General features: G+C 39.0%; 1 protein-coding gene across 1 annotated transcript in view; it reads left to right on the forward strand.

Annotated features, from left to right (window-relative positions):
• deptor (DEP domain containing MTOR-interacting protein) overlaps positions 1-16,351 on the forward strand; it is a 57,139-nt gene extending 40,788 nt beyond the window's left edge. Inside the window, 3 exon segments of the mRNA XM_073847491.1 lie at positions 7,778-7,848; positions 10,624-10,728; positions 12,807-16,351. Of these exon segments, the coding sequence (XP_073703592.1) occupies positions 7,778-7,848; positions 10,624-10,728; positions 12,807-12,935 (305 nt within the window). The 3' untranslated portion in view covers positions 12,936-16,351.
• Positions 16,352-17,398: the final 1,047 nt, after the last annotated feature.

Here is a 17,398-nt window from a genome sequence, read left to right on the forward strand (position 1 = left end):
GGTCTCGGCCACCACCTCTGCGCCGAAGCATTCCATTTTTCCCTGACCTCCACACCGAGGTGTCGAGGTCGTGGGGAAAGCCTTACCCTTCGCGGCTCTACAGCCCCTCCGCTGTTCACTACGCTAATGTGGCGGGGCTGTCTGAGCATGCGTATAAAGCGATGCCACGGGTGGAACAGAAGCTTGCGAGCTATCTGTCCCCCGAAGCGGCATCGTCTTTGAAGGCTCCGGGGCTGCCCTCCAGAGCATTAAAAACAACTTCGGCTCTGGTGGGCAAAGGGTATGCGGCGGCAGGTCAGGCTGGTGCATGTCTGCACACCATGGGGGTGTTACAGGCGTACCAAGCCGACCTGCTCAAAGAGCTGGATGAAGGCGAGGGGGCTCGGCCTGAAGATATTGCCGAGCTCCGCAGAACCGCTGATTTGTCTCTCCGTGCCAGCAAGGAGACCGTCCGCGCCATCGGCAGGTCTATGGCAGCTGTAGCATCTGGACCAATCAGACATAGTTATTTGTTACATTAAATTATCCTTAAAACCAATAAGCCAACTTTAGGGAGAGAGGACTTTCTCAACCACAACAGAGTCAAGAACAACCTCGGAGTTTCAAGAAATTGCAACTTCGGCCATCAAATGGAACCATCCAGGACTTCTTCAGAGGCTCCATGAGACTCTCGGTCGAATGCAAGTATCGTTTCTTCCACTAAACAGAGGTTGTGTGTAAGCTATCTGATGCTGTACTTCGCGTTAGAAACTGATGGTTCTTTCAGATGGTCAGCCCAACCTCACGCCCTTTTCCTGTACTGTTCTAACCATCCTCCTACCCTACCCTGTATGAGTGAGTATATGTTTGTTTGTTTAGATTAGTTATATGTTAGTCGTTAGTTAATAAAACTCTTGTGCACAAATTACACGAGTCTCTGATTCTGCCTTGCAAATTAATGTCCCTTTACGATTTCCGATCAAGCTACATGCTCTAATGCATTATTACTGTAAAAATGTTATTTTTCTGTGGCCAAGAAAATATCATTGCTTAGGGTTGATACGAAATTACCCTGTATGTTCGCTAGACGAACAGATTAATTGATGGTGATTCAATTCTGCTACAGTTACTACTGGCGGCTGATATAAATAATGGTAATTAATCAAAATTAATTGTAATTATTTATATACATTTCCCTTTTGAGCTAAATTCGCTACACAGCCGTGGTGGCTGCGGAGAGACACCTGTGGTTGACCCTGTCCAGCATTAAAGAGAAGGACGAGGTCACCGAGGTCGGGAGACTGAAAGAGAGCCGGTCACTCACTGTAAAGCGGTTCCAGAGACTGCTGGGTCTGATGGCAGCTGCGTCCAACTTAATTCCTTTTGGCCTGCTGTACATGAGACCCCTTCAGTGGTGGCTCAGAACCAAGGGGTTCTCCCCGAGGGGAAACCCGCTTCACATGATCAAGGTCACGCGGCAATGCTTTTCAGGAGGGATCTCCTCTCACAGGCGGGGGGCACTCTTCTCCACCCCCGCCCGGAGATTTGGAAACTGTGGGTGTGGCCCCTGAGGGGGCACAGTTCATTGCTTCCGGTCTCTCAACTGAGGTTGTTGAGACCATTCTCCAGTCCAGAGCTCCCTCCACGAGGAAACTGTACGCCTTGAAGTGGAGGCTCTTCACTTCTTGGTGCGGAGACCGCCAGTTTGACCCAGTTAACTGCCCAGTTGGTACAGTGCTGGAGTTCTTACAGGCCCGCCTCTCCGCCGGGTTGACCCACTCCACCCTCTACGTGGCGGCCATAGCAGCTTACCAGGCCCATCTTGGTGGCTCTTCTTTGGGTAGAGACCCTTTAGTTACACGTTTCCTCTGCGGTGCGCTGAGGTTGAGGCCTCCAGTACGCTCTTGCGTCCCTACTTGGGACCTGGCTGTGGTGCTAGAAGCTCTTTGTAAGCCTCCATTCGAGCCTTTATGGTGCGTTCACTCCGGACGCGAATGAAGTGGCAAGCACAAGTGATTTACATGTTAAGTCAATGCAAAGACGCGAATAGCTATCCTGCGGCACGAAATGCGCGAACGAGGTGGCGCGAAACGCACGAATAGCGCGAATGAAGCGGCGTGAATTGAGCGTTTCAAGCGTTTGCCGCGCCATTCGCGCAAGTTCAAAAATCTGAACTTTGGCGAAAATTCGCGCCGCGTTAACCAATCAGGAGCTTGCTCTAGTAGTGACGGAGGCAGAAATCCGAAACAACAATGGAGGACAAAATCACCGTTGCTGTCTGTGGTTACTCGGAGCTGTACGATACATCTTTGTACTTTCATGGAAACAGGAATAAAAAGGATCTTGCTTGGAAGAAAGTGAGTGAAGAGGTCGGACAATCTGGTAAGTTTTAAAAAACGCTCTTTACTCAATCTGACCTACATATATACATATTGAGACTACAAGCAAGCTGAAGCAAGCTAAAGCTGGCAAATTGAGCTCATTCACCTATTTTACAACTACTTTCCCGCTGACGAGTGGCAGACGCCCCTCCCATGACGCGAATTCGCGTCTGTTGTGAAGTAAATGTCACGCACGAATTTCATGCGTGAATGAAGTGAGTAAACTTAAATGTTCAAGCGTCCAACTACGCGCAAATAACGCAATTTATTCGCGCAAGTCGCGTCTGGTGTGAACGCCCCATTAGAAAAGATATCTGATCGTCTTCTCACTCTTAAGACTGCTTTTCTGTTAGCTATTACTTCCCTTAAGAGGGTTGGGGACCTTCAGGCCCTCACAGTGGCCCCTTCTTTTCTAGACTTTGCGCCTGGTATGGCCAAAGCGTTCTTATACCCCAAGATGGGATACCTTCCTAAGGTCCCCACCGTTGCACCACGCCCTGTCGTACTACAGGCTTTTCATCCTCCTCCCTTCAGGGAGCCCGGCCAGCAGAAGTTTAATTGTATGTGTCCAGTGCGAGAACTGGACGCATACGTCCACAGGACTGCCCTGTGGAGGAAGGCTGATCAACTTCTGGTCTGTTACGGCCCTCCGAGGAGAGGCCGCCCTGCTGCCAAGTCCTCTGACCCTCCCTCACCTCTGGGAGTTAAGGCTCACTCTACAAGGAGTATTTCTGCCTCTAAGGCCTTTCTTTCGGGCCTTTCTATTCAGGATATCTATAACACTGCAGGTTGGTCCACGCCCTTGACCTTTACTAGGTTCTACGGCCTAGATCTTCGAGCCTCTCCTGGCTCTTTTGTTCTCTCACCCTAATCACAGGCAGGGACGTTTCCTCAGTATGGTGGCATGGGCATCTCGTTCCCAAAGCGTCTCAACGCAGCTCGACGTTCCTGGAAGGGAATGTCTCTAGGTTACGTATGTAACCCTAGTTCCCTGAAGGGAACGAGACGCTGCGTCTCGAGGCCATACTTCCGGCATCCCTGCAGCGCTTGCTTCATCCGAAAGCTAGCGCTGTTCTCACCGAACGTGCTTTTAAGCTTCCTGGTCGGTGATGTCATCACGCCGGTGACGTCACGCGATTCCATTGGATGGATTATACACGTGATTCAGAGCGTGGTCACGCTGGGGGCGTTCCCAAAGCGTCTCGACGCAGCGTCTCATTCCCTTCAGGGAACTAGGGTTACATACGTAACCTAGAGATGATTTTTTATATTTTAAGAAGTTTTTTTCTGCTCACCAACCCTGCGTTTATTTGATCCTAAGTACAGCAAAAGCAGTAAAATTTTGAAATATTTTTAGTATTAAAAATACTATTGTTTTCTGTTTGAATATGTTTAAAAAATATAGTTTATTCCTGTGATTTCAAAGCTGATTTTTAGCATCATTACTCCAGTCACATGATCCATCAGAAGTTATTCTAATATTCTGATTTGCTGCTCAAAAAATGTTTATTATTGTTGAAAACAGCTGAGTAGAATTTTTTCAGATTTCTTCAATAAATAAAAAAGTTGAGAAGAACAGCATTTGTCTGAAATAGAAATCTTTTGTAACATTATAAATGTCTTTATCATCACTTCTGATAAATTTAAAGCATCCCTGCTAAATAAAAGTACTACTTTCTATAATTTCTTCACCAAAAATTAAAAAGTAAAATAAATTATACTGATTGCTAGCGTTTGATATATGTATAATGTTACAAAAGCTTTTTATTTCAGATAAATGCTGATCTTTGGATCTTTCTATCCATCAGAGAATCCTGAAAAAATGTACTCAACTGTTTTAAATATTAATAATAATAATAAATGTTTCTTGATCAGCAAATCAGCATATTAGAATATTTAGAGTTCTAAAGGATCATGTGACACTGAAGACAGGAATAAATTACATTTTAAAATATATTCAAATAGAAAGCAGTTATTTTAAATAGTAAAAATATTTCACAATATTACTGCTTTTGCTGTATTTTGGATCAAATAAATGCAGGCTTGGGAGAAGGGACTTCTTTAGAAACATTACAAATCTTGCTGTTCAAAAACTTTTGACTGGTAGTGTATAACACTGCTAATATAAAATGTATGTGCTCATCAAGGGGAAAAAAAGTCTTACAGCTTTAGAATGAATAAATGATGACAGAATTTCCAGATTTGGGAAGGTGTTACTTGATTACTTGATGTTGACTATCACCACCCTGTGACTAATTTACAAATAAATCTGAGAAAAAATAAGTCAGAAATGATTGTAAAATGTATTTTCTCTTTACCCTCCCTTATTTTACTCTCCAACTGTATCTCCCTTCAGAGTGTTTGTGTGTGGAGTAGTAAACTCTGACCCATAAAAACTCTCAGCCTCAGAACTTTGAATAGTAGTAGTACACGAGTAGTGTGTATATGAGAGTGTCTGGCAAGAACATGCTGTCCCCTTCAGGAAAGGCAAGGAGCACAGCCAGCAGGCAGAGAGACAGAAGAACATTTTATAGACGCACAACCCAGGGTCCTCCTCCTCCACCACCAAATTAGAACATTGGCCTCCATGGTGATCCAAGGAGAGCCTGAAGCATGCCTGCAATGAAGCATTCCACACCTACCACATGACTCAGCCTTCACTTCACCATAGCACAGCTCTCGCTCCCGCTCCATATTCTGTCCCGGACCGGTACAGTGAGGCCCACTGTTGAAACCAGACCTGTTTTTTGTCCAACAACAACGCAGCTTAAAAATGCAATCTTTCATCATAATGATATTATGTTTAAACATGATTTTGTGAGGAAAATTGGCTGCTTTTCCAGATGTTTGTGTGTTTGTACATGAAACACCGGTGTGTAAGGAGACGAGCATGCTCTGGCCTTGGCAGGGCTGTCGCCTGCATCTGATTGGTTAGTTTGCTCACCCAATCCTGAGATTACTGAGCTCTCCTCCCAAAATGGATAAGAATAAAATGAAACAGTAAATAAGACAGAATGAGAGAGTAAGTGAGGCCGATACAGCTACTTATGCACTGGCATGTTATTTTAAATATTCAATCTCTCTTTGTCTTACACACACATATAATCCTTTCTCTGTGCTTTAAAAATGATATGGCATTGTGTGTAAAAGGTTTCAGGCATGTTTAGAGTGACTTGGAAAAGGGAAATGGAGAGGGCCTCATATTTAAGAAAATCTTCAGACTGATGGCAGAAGGTCTGGGAACCTTGGCCCGCTTTGAATGGCCATAGACCGCCTAAGAGGCCATATGATTGACAGGTAAAGCAACCAATCACGTTTTGCTTTGTGCCGTGTCATGTTTAGGGGCGTGGAAATGTCCCCACAATACCAGAACAGTGTGTAAAACTCTTGGACATATTTTAAAGAGTCTATGCTGCAAACATTACATACAGTACCTTGCAAAACTATTCATACCCCTTAATTTTGTTCACGTTTTATGTTGGATCCTTATGTTAAACTGCTTTAAATTACTTTTTTTCCAGATCTATCTACACTTCATACACCATTATGACAAAGCACAAAACTGATTCCTAGATAACTTTGCAAATTAAAAACAAAACAATGAAATAAGTATATTGCATAAGTATTCATACCCTTAACTCAGTACTTAGCTGAAGCACCTTTACAGCCTCAAGTCTTTTTGGTATAATGCGACAAGTTTTGCACATCTACATTTGGCAATTATCTGCCATTCTTCTCCTCAACTCTTCACCTCTCAAGCTCTGTCAGCTTGGATGGGGCCTGGCAGACATTTTCAGTTTTCTCCAGAAATGTTTGATTGGGTTCAAGCTTAGGATGTGGCTGGGCAACTCAAGGACATTCACAGGGTTTTCTTTAACTTACTCTTGCTGTATGCTTAGGGTCATTGTCCTGTTGGAAGGTGAACCTTCTGCCCAGTCTGAAGTTTTGAATGCTCTGGGCTAGGTTTTCATTAAGGCTTTTTCTATATTTTGCTGTGTTGAACTTACCTGCTATTCTGACGAGTCCATGAGTTTCTGGCATTTAAAAACAGCCCCACAGCATGAGGCTGCTACCACGACACTTTACTGTTGGGATGGTACTATATAGGTGATAAGCAGAGCCTGGTTTCCTTCAAACATGATGCTTGGATTTGAGGTTCATCAGACCACAGAATCTTGTTTTTCACAGTCTGAGAGTTCTTTAGGTGCGTTGTTGCAATTTGAAAAGGTGGGTTTTCATGAAGAGAGGATTGAGTCTTGCCACACCGCAATAAAGGCCAGATTTTTGGAGTGATGTTTTTCCTTCTGTAAGTTTCTTTTATCTGCATATATGATCATGGAGCTCAACCAGAGTGACCATCATCTTTTTGGTCACCACTCTAGCCAAGGTCTTCTCCATCAATTGCTCAGTTTGGCCAAGAGGCCAGCTCTAGGAAGAGTTCTAGTTGCTCCAGACATGTTCCATTATGGATGATGGAGGCTACATGCTTCTGTGAACCTTCAATGCAGAAGATTTGTTTCTAAACTCTTCCTCAGATCTGTGGCTTGAAGCAGTACTGTCTCTGACCTCAGGGCTTGGTTTTTGCTCTGATATGCATTTTCAGCTGTTGGACGTTTTATTGAGAGGTGTGTGCCTTTCCAAATCATACTCATTTAATTGAATTTGCCACAGCTTAACTCCGTTTCAAGTGTAGTAACATCTACAATATGAATGCTCCTGAGCTAAATATCAAGTGTCCCAGAAAAGGGTATGAATATTTATGCAATGGAATCATTTCTGTTTTTGTTTTAGTTTTTTAAATTTGAAGTGTAGATTGATGTGGAAGAAAAGTAATTTAAAGCAGTTTAACATAAGGCTGCAACAAAGCAAAACATGAAAAAAGAACTGTATATTACATAAATCCAGCATTTAGTTGATCCTGATAAGCGCTCATTGTCACAGTGGTAAATACGATGGCCTTCTTCTTCCATGAGGGAATCCAGGCAATAGCTGTGCAGTTGAATACTGGATTGTGACCAAGTGGTTGAGGGTTTGGCTCATTTATTACATTACTGATGAAAAGATCGGGCTGATTTGAACCTCTTGTGCTAAATTAGTCCATCAATGAGTTGCCACAACCTCATTACTTCATTAAACACAAACCTTCAGCACTCCATCACAGCTTAATTACCCTCTGTCTCGCTCTGTCTTCAAAGAAGCACGTTTTTTTGGTTCAGGATGTCTTTGTGGACTTTTTACATGAGAGATTATGGACTGCAGTATTACGTGTAACAGTAGTGAAACAAACTCAGTGTTGTTGCAGTGAATAGATAAACCTGATTCTTTTGTACCATGTGTTAAATAGTCACATGCTTTACTGTAATGAAAACAGGCCTGGAGTTCATGACTGAGGAACACTGTGTGTGTATTATTTACAGTGCTGAAGAGACAAGTGAACCCAGAGGAACTTCAGGCTCCTGGTGGTCCTTTCATAAAGAAGACATTCACAGTAAGTCACTCACACACACACTCGTGCCAAATGTGCTCAGACTCTAAGCTTTAATTGCATCATTTACTATGTTTGGTTCTGAGAATCCATTTACGTGGAGGAAAAGTTTCAGAACTAAAAATAGCGAAAGGAAGTTTTTCCTCAGATGCATGTGGAGATGATTCTAATCCTCAACTGGATCAACAGGAAAATCCAATTTAGAAACCTTTGAAATTTGATACTCTGTGCTCAGCTGTCATGTAATTACATGTTTCTTGTCATGTATTTTGAATTTGCATCCACTGATATTGAAGTTTAAAATCAGTGCTGCATGCAGTTTGCACAACACAACCATATTTAAAATATATTGCTCCACCATTGCAATACCAGCATATGAATTTAAATTTTAAAATGACCAAGTATATATTAGCCATTATACAGAATTGATGCAAACTGCTGCCACAACACATTTAAAAAGCATTTAAGTATTCAAATCTTAAATGTTTATTAAGATCCTTCTATTTTCTATTGAAACTCACAATAATATTTGAAATATTAGTAAGCGTAATATATTTAAAAGCATCATTTATCAGGTACTTTCAATTGGGAGGTGGCTGTCCCAAACCCTAACTCCTAAATTTCAACTTACGGAAATGATATTGAAATATTTTTGTAATTTTTTCATTATTGTCTTTAAAAGGATCTTTTTGATTCTTTAAAAAATTAAGTTCAAAAAAGTATATATTTATTCTATATTTTCTTTATAAATTATGAAACTTTATTTTAAAAATATATCCTGCATTTTTCATGTCACTAGCGAAACCGTGTATGTTTTAGTCCATTGGCTGAGACTGATTTTAACTACACCCCCACATTTATAATTAGGAAATATTCCTGTGCCACTCTCTCTCTGTTACGTTCATGTCTGTTTTGTACTTGGTTTTTCTCATTGTCTCCCCCCGTCGATCTGTGATATTTTGGTTTAGTCCTCGTTAACGTCATCCCCTTCACCTGTGTTCAATGATTAGTCACCATTTATAAGTCTGTCTGTTTCTTGAGTTTATTGTCGGTCCTTAACGTTGTATACATGTGTGAAGATCTTTTGTGTTCCTGCCTGTTCCTGCCTTGTTCCTCTTAAAGCGTAATATTAAATATCATGTTTGTTAGAATCTTGTCTATTGTCTCGTCTCGTCCTGCACGCATCATAACACTCTCATAGCGATATGGTGAGTAGATAGGTCCCATAATTTTGAGGTAAATATGTTAAAAAGTTTGAAAACTGCACTGGAAAAAATGATTCATTGAATTTACTCAATTTTTTTAAGGTAAGTGGTTGCAATCAATTGATTTGATCTAAATTTAAACAAACATTTATTTGGATTTAAACAATTTTATTTAGTTAACTTAGTATTAAAAAATGAGTAATTTCAGCCCAATTTAAATATGCTACTTTATTTAAAATATGCTAAATTTATTTAATTGTTTCTGAAGAAAAAATATTCATTGAATTTACTGAAATTTTTTAAGGTAAGTGGTTGCAATCAATTTATTTTAGCTACATTTAAATCACATTTTGTTGACTAAATTTCAAAATTGTTTTAATCACTTACCTTAAAAAAATCCTTTTCTTAAGGAGAGGTTCTTAAATGGCTTTGCAAATACACACAACAAGTTTAATTTTTTGAATTTATTTTTAATGTCATCAAATGTAAATTCAGTAACAGTTTCTTTATATATACAACAAGTGTTTGGAAGACAAGTGCTTACTTAACGTTGCACATTCACAAAATAAAAATTAACAAAAATTCACAGGTGAAAGAGGCCACATTGTTGAGTGCGGACTTGGAATTGTAAAATTAATAAAAAATATGTGGAAACAGGCAACAGTATATAGTGATTAAACAGTATATTGTATTTTTTCAATAGTGAATAAAACAATAGTGCTAAAACTGTTCATATGTCATGCAACAAACTGCAATTTGTAATGGATTTTACAGGTATGCCCATGGTGATGTGTTGTGGGTCTTTCAAGGAGTCATCTCTTTGACTGTCCTATATTTAAATAAAAAGAAACTGTTATTAGTAGGGTTGGGTATCAACTGATATTTACCAGCCAATATGCACAAAAACAAATCAGTATGTCATCATAAACAGCTGGGGTTTTTTTTTAAGTTAAAGTGAAAGGAAGCAGATGAGAAAGAAAACTGACAAATCTATTTGTATATCTCCCACATGTTGTTCCTAATCTGCAAATGGAACACAAATTCAGATATTTTTAATGAGATCTGTGAGCTTTCTAACCCTGCATAGACAGCAACGCAACTCAACTGAAATGTTCTTAGGCCAAGAAACACATTAAAGATATTGGTAAAATAGTCCATGTGACATCAGTGGTTCAACAGTAATTTCATGAAGCTACGAGAATACTTGTGCGCAAAGAAAACAAAAATACAGACTCCTCCGCGCCACCGTCTGCCATTCATGAGAGTACCATGACACAAGTGTTTGGTGTTGCTGACATGAACATGCATGGGCTGAACCATGTTTATAAGCAAAGAAAAACACACGCATATGTCATTGTAGTCTTGACAATGGAGGCAGGAAGAAGAATTGTTGAATAAAGTTATTTTTGTTTTCTTTGCACATTAAAATTATTCTTTAGCTCTGTAAAGATACGGTTGAACCACTGATGTCACATAAATGGTTACACTTATACTGTGTAATACTGAACATACTGTGTAAGTTTCTGAACTACAACTTATAATATAATAAGTTAATGTGCTTGGATGTTTGCAGATTATGGGAGATGCAGTGGGCTGGGGATTCGTGGTGAGAGGAAGTAAACCCTGCCACATCCAAGCAGTGGACCCCGGTGGACCCGCTGCAGCAGTGGGAATGAAGGTACAGTAGTCATCCTGCAAAAGGAAATTTATTAGAGAGAGTGAGAAGTATGGACAGTATGTCCTATTCTACTGGGATGCAAGGATATTGAAATTTTGACCAAACCAATAAGACATTAATTATTTTATCTTAAAGGGATAGTTTACACAAAAATTAAAATTTAATTTAATTTACTTACGCTTAGGCTATTCAAGATGTAGGTGTAGATGTAGGGTTAGTTTACCCAGAAATGAAAATTCTGTCATTAATTATTCATCCTTTTGCCGTTCAAAATCCGTAACACCTTTGTTCATTTTTAAAACACAAAGTAAGATATTTTCGATGAAATCCGAGAGCTTTCTGACCCTGCATAGACATCAACGCAACTGACACATTCAAGGCCCAGAAAAGTAGAAAGAACATTGATAAATTGTCCATGTGACATCAGTGGTTCATGATAGTTTTTAGCTGAACCTATGGTCCTTTGAGATTCCTAAAGTGCAAGTCAATAGGTGCCGTGACTTTGTCGAGAAAACAGGTACAAGTGAAGCTGTGCTTTATAGATCACAACACTATTGACAATAAACAGTGGACTTTTTGTCACCAAATTTCACTAATGTGACTGCACCTTTAGCGGGAATGTGCTCTTGACGAAATAGTGCTCGTAAAAGGTTTAGTTTTACATTGCTGTTCTTTTAAGTTAATGCTAGATTATGATCTAAGAGATAGATAGAGATGATTGCAAAGAGATTTCAAAATACTCAAATCACACTAACCCACCCACAGTCATTTCGGGTTGACCTTAAGCACAGTACACTGAGTGGAGCAATCATAATGTCCTTTGGTTGTCGATGTGAGTGCATTCTCCTCAAGAGCACTCAAAATATATTATGTTTTCCAGATATTCATGTCTAAAACACATAGGCCCAGTTTCACAGACAGGGCTTAGACTAAACCAGGATTAGCAGATAGTTCAATTAGGATATTTAAGTAATTTTTATAAACATGCTTAGAAAAAAAAACATTACTGTTGTGCATCTTGAGACAAAACAAAGGCAACAATATAATTTTAGATCAGTCAGTGCAAGTTTCTTTCAGTTCAAACAGCTCAGATTTACATTTTAGTCTTAGACTAGGCTTAAGCCTTGTCTGTGAAACCGGGGGATAGTGTCTACTGTATGTGTGTGTATGTCTAATTTACAGTAGTGACACATGGAATAATACCTGCCCTTTAAACCGTGACCTTAATTTACAGCCATAATGAACCATTACAATTATGCAACTTAAAAAACAATAACACTACTCCCTCAGCGTCATTTCTGAATCTCATTACATAAGGTCATGTTTGCAAACTGAGCGAATGTGCTTAGTCTGTTTCTGACGTAAAAGCATTGTGCTATTTAAAAATAACTTTTTAAGCAGAGGCTGTAATGCTGCACCTGCCTTGCTCTCAGTGTCATCTTTTTGTTGCAATGATATTTTAATATACTTCAAAATATTATTTATTTCTGTGATGCAAAGCTGAATTTTCATCAACCATTATTCCGGTCTTTAGTGTCACATGATCCTTCAGAAATCATTCTTATATGCTGCTTTATTTTCAGTATTGGAAAAGTTTTTTGGAACTTTTTTCAGTGAAAAAGAACAACACAGAGTTTACAACTGCTGGGGTTTAAACACATGCTGACAATTAAGCAAATTGGCAAGCTTTCAAATGTTGTTTATTTATCATTTGCTGCTGATAACGGTAATGCCATGACTCATTTCTGACGCTAGTGCCATTATGGGTTTACCAGGAAGGGCATAAAGGCTATTGCGTTATTCATTTGCAGAACCTCTCCGAGAATTAATATAGCCGATGTTAAAAAGCACTCCTTTACTGTTCTCCTGAAAGCTGTAATTGTGTCATGTTGCTGTACTGAGAAAGATTACGATCCGTTTATTGGGTCATATATGTGGTTTATATGTCCCATATTCATTATGTTGTTTTTCAGCACTTTTATGTGTTTGTCAAAGTACAAAAAGGGTGAACCAAGTTTAACCAAACATAAAACTGTTGTTGTTTTGCCTCATTATAGTTCTCATTCTCATCTCTACAGGTGTGTCAGTTTGTGGTGGCTGTTAATGGAATGAATGTGTTGCATCTGGACTACAGGACTGTCAGCAACATCATCCTCACAGGCCCCAGAACAGTGGTCATGGAGGTCATGGAGGAAGCAGAATACTGAAGACGAGCTTACAACCACTCTTAAGTGTTTCTGTTCTCTCTCTCTTTCTCTTTTTCTCTCAGCTGAACTTTCTTCAGTGAGTCAGCGTTCTGGAATGTTCAGAGAAGTGAACTCTTGATTCCGTTCATCATTTCAATTCAAACCATTAGCTTAAAGAGCATGACACTAATCCATGCTTTGAAATCCGTGCCTCCCATTGGCTCCTCGTCGACTGTTACCGGTTCTTGTCGGCTGAGACTGTACCTGGACTGATTATATGGGAAAAGCAACTGCCAAATATCATTTTTAGCACAACCGTAGCATTTAAAACACTCTTGGTAGGTTTGCAGAACCCATGCCAAACTAATATACGTGTGCCATTCAGGTGAGAGCACAATTCAGTGCTCTTTTTCGACTGTTTCATCATTTAGAGTTAAGGCTGTGAGATTTGGATAGTAAAGGAATTCAACATTGTATCAGGTATTTTATGACTTAATGGCATCACCTATGTGTGGTTAGTTTTAAAAACTATTTTTAGCCGGGAATTGCTTGCCGGGAATTAGTAAAATATTATATTATTGACATCCATCCAATTGCAGGGGACAACCAACAACAGCACTTACAGACATTAGGTGAAACTTGAGAGTGAATGTTAAAAATGCTACGCACATCTGAAAGATGCTGTTGTACTGTAACTCGTTTTAAAAGTGTTTTGTGAAAGTAGTTTCTGTCTTTTGTCTTAATGCCATCAAAAAGGCAAATAGTTACCTGTGTAATGCTAGTATTATATGATAATATTGAAACTATCAGAGTTATGGCAGAATACATATACTTTACGCAAGTTTGTAAACGCAGACGATTGAATAATGATGTGCATTATTATTCCAGATGTGTTTTTTATTTAGACAAGTTGCTATTGACTTTAACTATTGACTTTAGGAATGTTTAAAATAGAGTTAAGGGTCATTCACACCAAGAAAGATAACTATATTAGCGTTCACACCAGTGGACGATATCGTCTGTTTACTGTATTTCGCACACTCGTCTGCCGAGTCAAAAATTTACGTACACCTTGCAGAATCTGCAAAATGTTCATTATTTTACCATAATAAGAGGGATCATATAAAAAGCATGTTGTTGTTGTTTTTTATTTAGTACTGACCTGAATAATGTATTTCATAGTACACAAGAGAAAATAATAGTTGAATTTTTAAAAATTACCTGTTCAAAACTTTACATACACTTGATTCTTAACATTGTGTTGTTACCTGAATGATCCACAACTGTGGTTTTTTGTTTAGTGATAGTTGTTCGTGAGTCCCTTGTTTGTCCTGAACAGTTAAACTGTCCACTGTTCTTCAGAAAAGTCCTTCAGGCCCCACAAATTCTTTGGTTTTTCAGCATTTTCATGTATTTGAACCCTTTCCAACAATAACTATGTTGTTTGAAAGGTCCATCTGTTCACACTGAGGACAACTGAGGGACTCATATGCAACTATTACAAAGGTTCAAATGCTCACTGATGCTTCAGAAGGAAATAAGAAGCATTAAGGGCCAGGGGGTGAAAACTTTTGAACGGAATGAGAATGTGTACATTTTTCTTATTTAGCCGAAATATCATATTTCTTTTATTTAATACTGCCCTTCAGAAGCTACAGAAGATACTTGCATGTGCTTCAGAAGACAAAATAAGATAAATTTACCTTGATTTTCAAATTCCAAAAGTTTTCACCCCCAGCTCTTAATGCATTGTGTTTTCTACTGAAGCATCAGTGAGCGTTTGAAACTTTTGTAATAGTTGCAGTCCCTCAGTTGTCCTCAGTGTGAAAAGATGGATCTCAAAATCATACAGTCATTGATGGAAAGGGTTCAAATACATGAAAATGCTGGAAAACCAAAGAATTTGGGGGACCTGAAGGATTTTTCTGAAGCAGTTTAACTGTTCAGGACAAACAAGGGACTCATGAACAACTATCGCTAAACAAAAAGCTGTGGATCATTCGGATAACAACACAGTATTAAGAATCAATCTTTTGAATTTTTGAACAAGGTCATTTTTATTCATTCAATTATTAATATCTCTTGTGGACTATATGTAAACATCTTTTATGTGAAATATAAAAAATCTTATTTAGGTCAGTACTAAAACAATAACATGCACTTTGTATGATCCCTCTTGTTTTGGTAAAATAATTAACATTTTGCAGATTCTAAACGGGGGATGTAAACTTTTGACTTCAACTGTATATCTTTATTGTTATCTTTATAGTCGTTATCCTTGGTGTGAACAGGCTATTACAGACTCTATACGAGTCTGCTTTCATGTACTTGCGTAGAGTATTACTTAAGCCTTACTGTTTTAACTTTAAAACTTACTGCCATGAAAATTTAGATGATAGTCATGTATTGTGTTTATACAGTAAATCAGTTGATAAGACAACAGTCTGTGAATTCACTTATCAAATTATGTAAGTAGTTTAAGAATAGATTTGTAATTCTAAGGATTTATTAGACAAATTGGAAATATACAGTAGTGCTGTATATGCAAACTCCTTTATGCATGTGTATTGTACAAAGCAGGCATCTGTGTAAGAATGACGATATTTCATGACAAAACAAGAAATCTATAATGTGCTTATCTTCCACATATTCCTGTCTGTGGATACTTTTTTTGCAGGTTGCTTTTTGTGCAATTGTACTCATTTGTATTGATGAGAATGACATATAACAGTCACACAATCTTTTGATTTTAATGGATTTAATGGAAGCAAGCTTGAATCTTCTGCCTTAATGACCTGTATTGTGCTGCTAATTCTCACGGCTGGTCACGGAACATCTCTAATGATAAAGTTGTCTTTTAAAGACGGCATAGGTGAAGATTTTGGGGGTGATCATGACAATCAGCATCAGGGTAGTCTGTTAAATACTGGGCCAGATGTGTGCCACATCTTCCTCACTGCCGGGAAGTCTAAGCTAATCTTATAATCGTATAGTTCTTCTATCTTCTGTTCTGAAATAAAATATAAAAGGAGAGTTTCATCCAAACTCAAGTTCAGTGCAGCTGAGTGCAATGCATATGTGTTTAAAAGGATAGTTCAGGCAAAAATGAAAATTCTGTCATTTACTCACCTTCAAGTTGTTCCAAACCTGTATGTGTTTCTTTTTTCTTCAAACACAAAGGATATTTTGAAAAAAAAAAAAAAAAGATAATCAAATAGTTGACATAGCTATTGACTTACTATATCAATGGTACATGATGTTTAAACAAGTTTGGAACAACTTCAGGATGAGTAAATGATGACAGAATTTTCATTTTGGGGCAGACTATCTCAAGGAGTAAGCTCATGGTACCTTAGTATTTCTTTGTGCAGCTCTAATTCATGATTAATGTGTGTTATGATTAATGTTTTAATAAACATTTTGATTTCATTTAAAAACTGTTTTCTCTGTCTTAAAACCACATGATTCTTAAAACCACATAAATCCTCTTTCTTTCTTGTCTCTCTATTTAATTTTTATTAAAAATTATGTTATCTGTAACATTTCAAGCGAGCATATAGACTCCATGGGTTATCCCTGCTGAATAAAAAGGCTAAAACCAGCCTAAACTGGTTGGCTGGTCTTAGCTGGTTTAAGCTGGAAGTAGCTGGTCAAGCTAGTGGTCAAGCAAGTGACCAAAACCCTTCTAAACCAGCCTGCTAACCAGCTTTGACTAGCTAAGACCAGGCTGGATGACCAGCCAAAACCAGCCAACCAGCTTAGACTGGTTTTAGCTGTTTTTTTTTTTTTTTTTTTTTTTTCAGAAGGGTAGTGATACGTCGTGAAATATCCCTCTTAAAAAAAAACAGCTAAAACCAGCCTAAGCTGGTTGGCTGGCCAAGCTAGTTTTAGCTGGTTGTTCCAGCTGGTCTTCCAGCTAAGGACAGCCTGACCAGCTAAGCAAGTGGCCAAAACCCCTTTAAAACCAGCCTGCTAACCAGATATGACTAACTAAGTCCAGGCTGGATGAACAGCTAAAACCAGCCAACCAGCTTAGGCTGGTTTTAACTAGGGGTTTTTTTTCCAGCAGGGTAGTCATACAACTTGAAATATCCCTGCTGTAAAACAACTGCTAAAACCAGCCTAAGCTGGTTGGCTGGTCTTAGCTGGTTTAAGATGGACGTAGCTGGTTTTAGCTGGTCAAGCTAGTGGTCAAGCAAGTGGCCAAAACCCTTCTAAGACTAGCTAAGACCAGGCTGGATGACCAGCTAAAACCAGCCAACCAGCTTAGGCTGGGTTTAGCTGTTTTTTTGTTTGTTTTTTCTCAGCAGAGTAGTGATACAACTTGAAATATCCCTGCTGGAAAAAAACAGCTAAAATCAGCCTAAGCTGGTTAGCTGGTCGTAGCTGGTTTAAGATGGAAGTAGCCAGTTTTAGCTGGTCAAGCTGGTTTTAGCTGGTTGTTCCAGCTGGTCTCCCAACCTGACCAGCTAAGCAAGTGGCCA

The sequence above is a fragment of the Garra rufa genome, chromosome 9 (assembly GCF_049309525.1).
Source record: "Garra rufa chromosome 9, GarRuf1.0, whole genome shotgun sequence".
NCBI classification, from domain to species: Eukaryota; Metazoa; Chordata; class Actinopteri; order Cypriniformes; family Cyprinidae; genus Garra; species Garra rufa.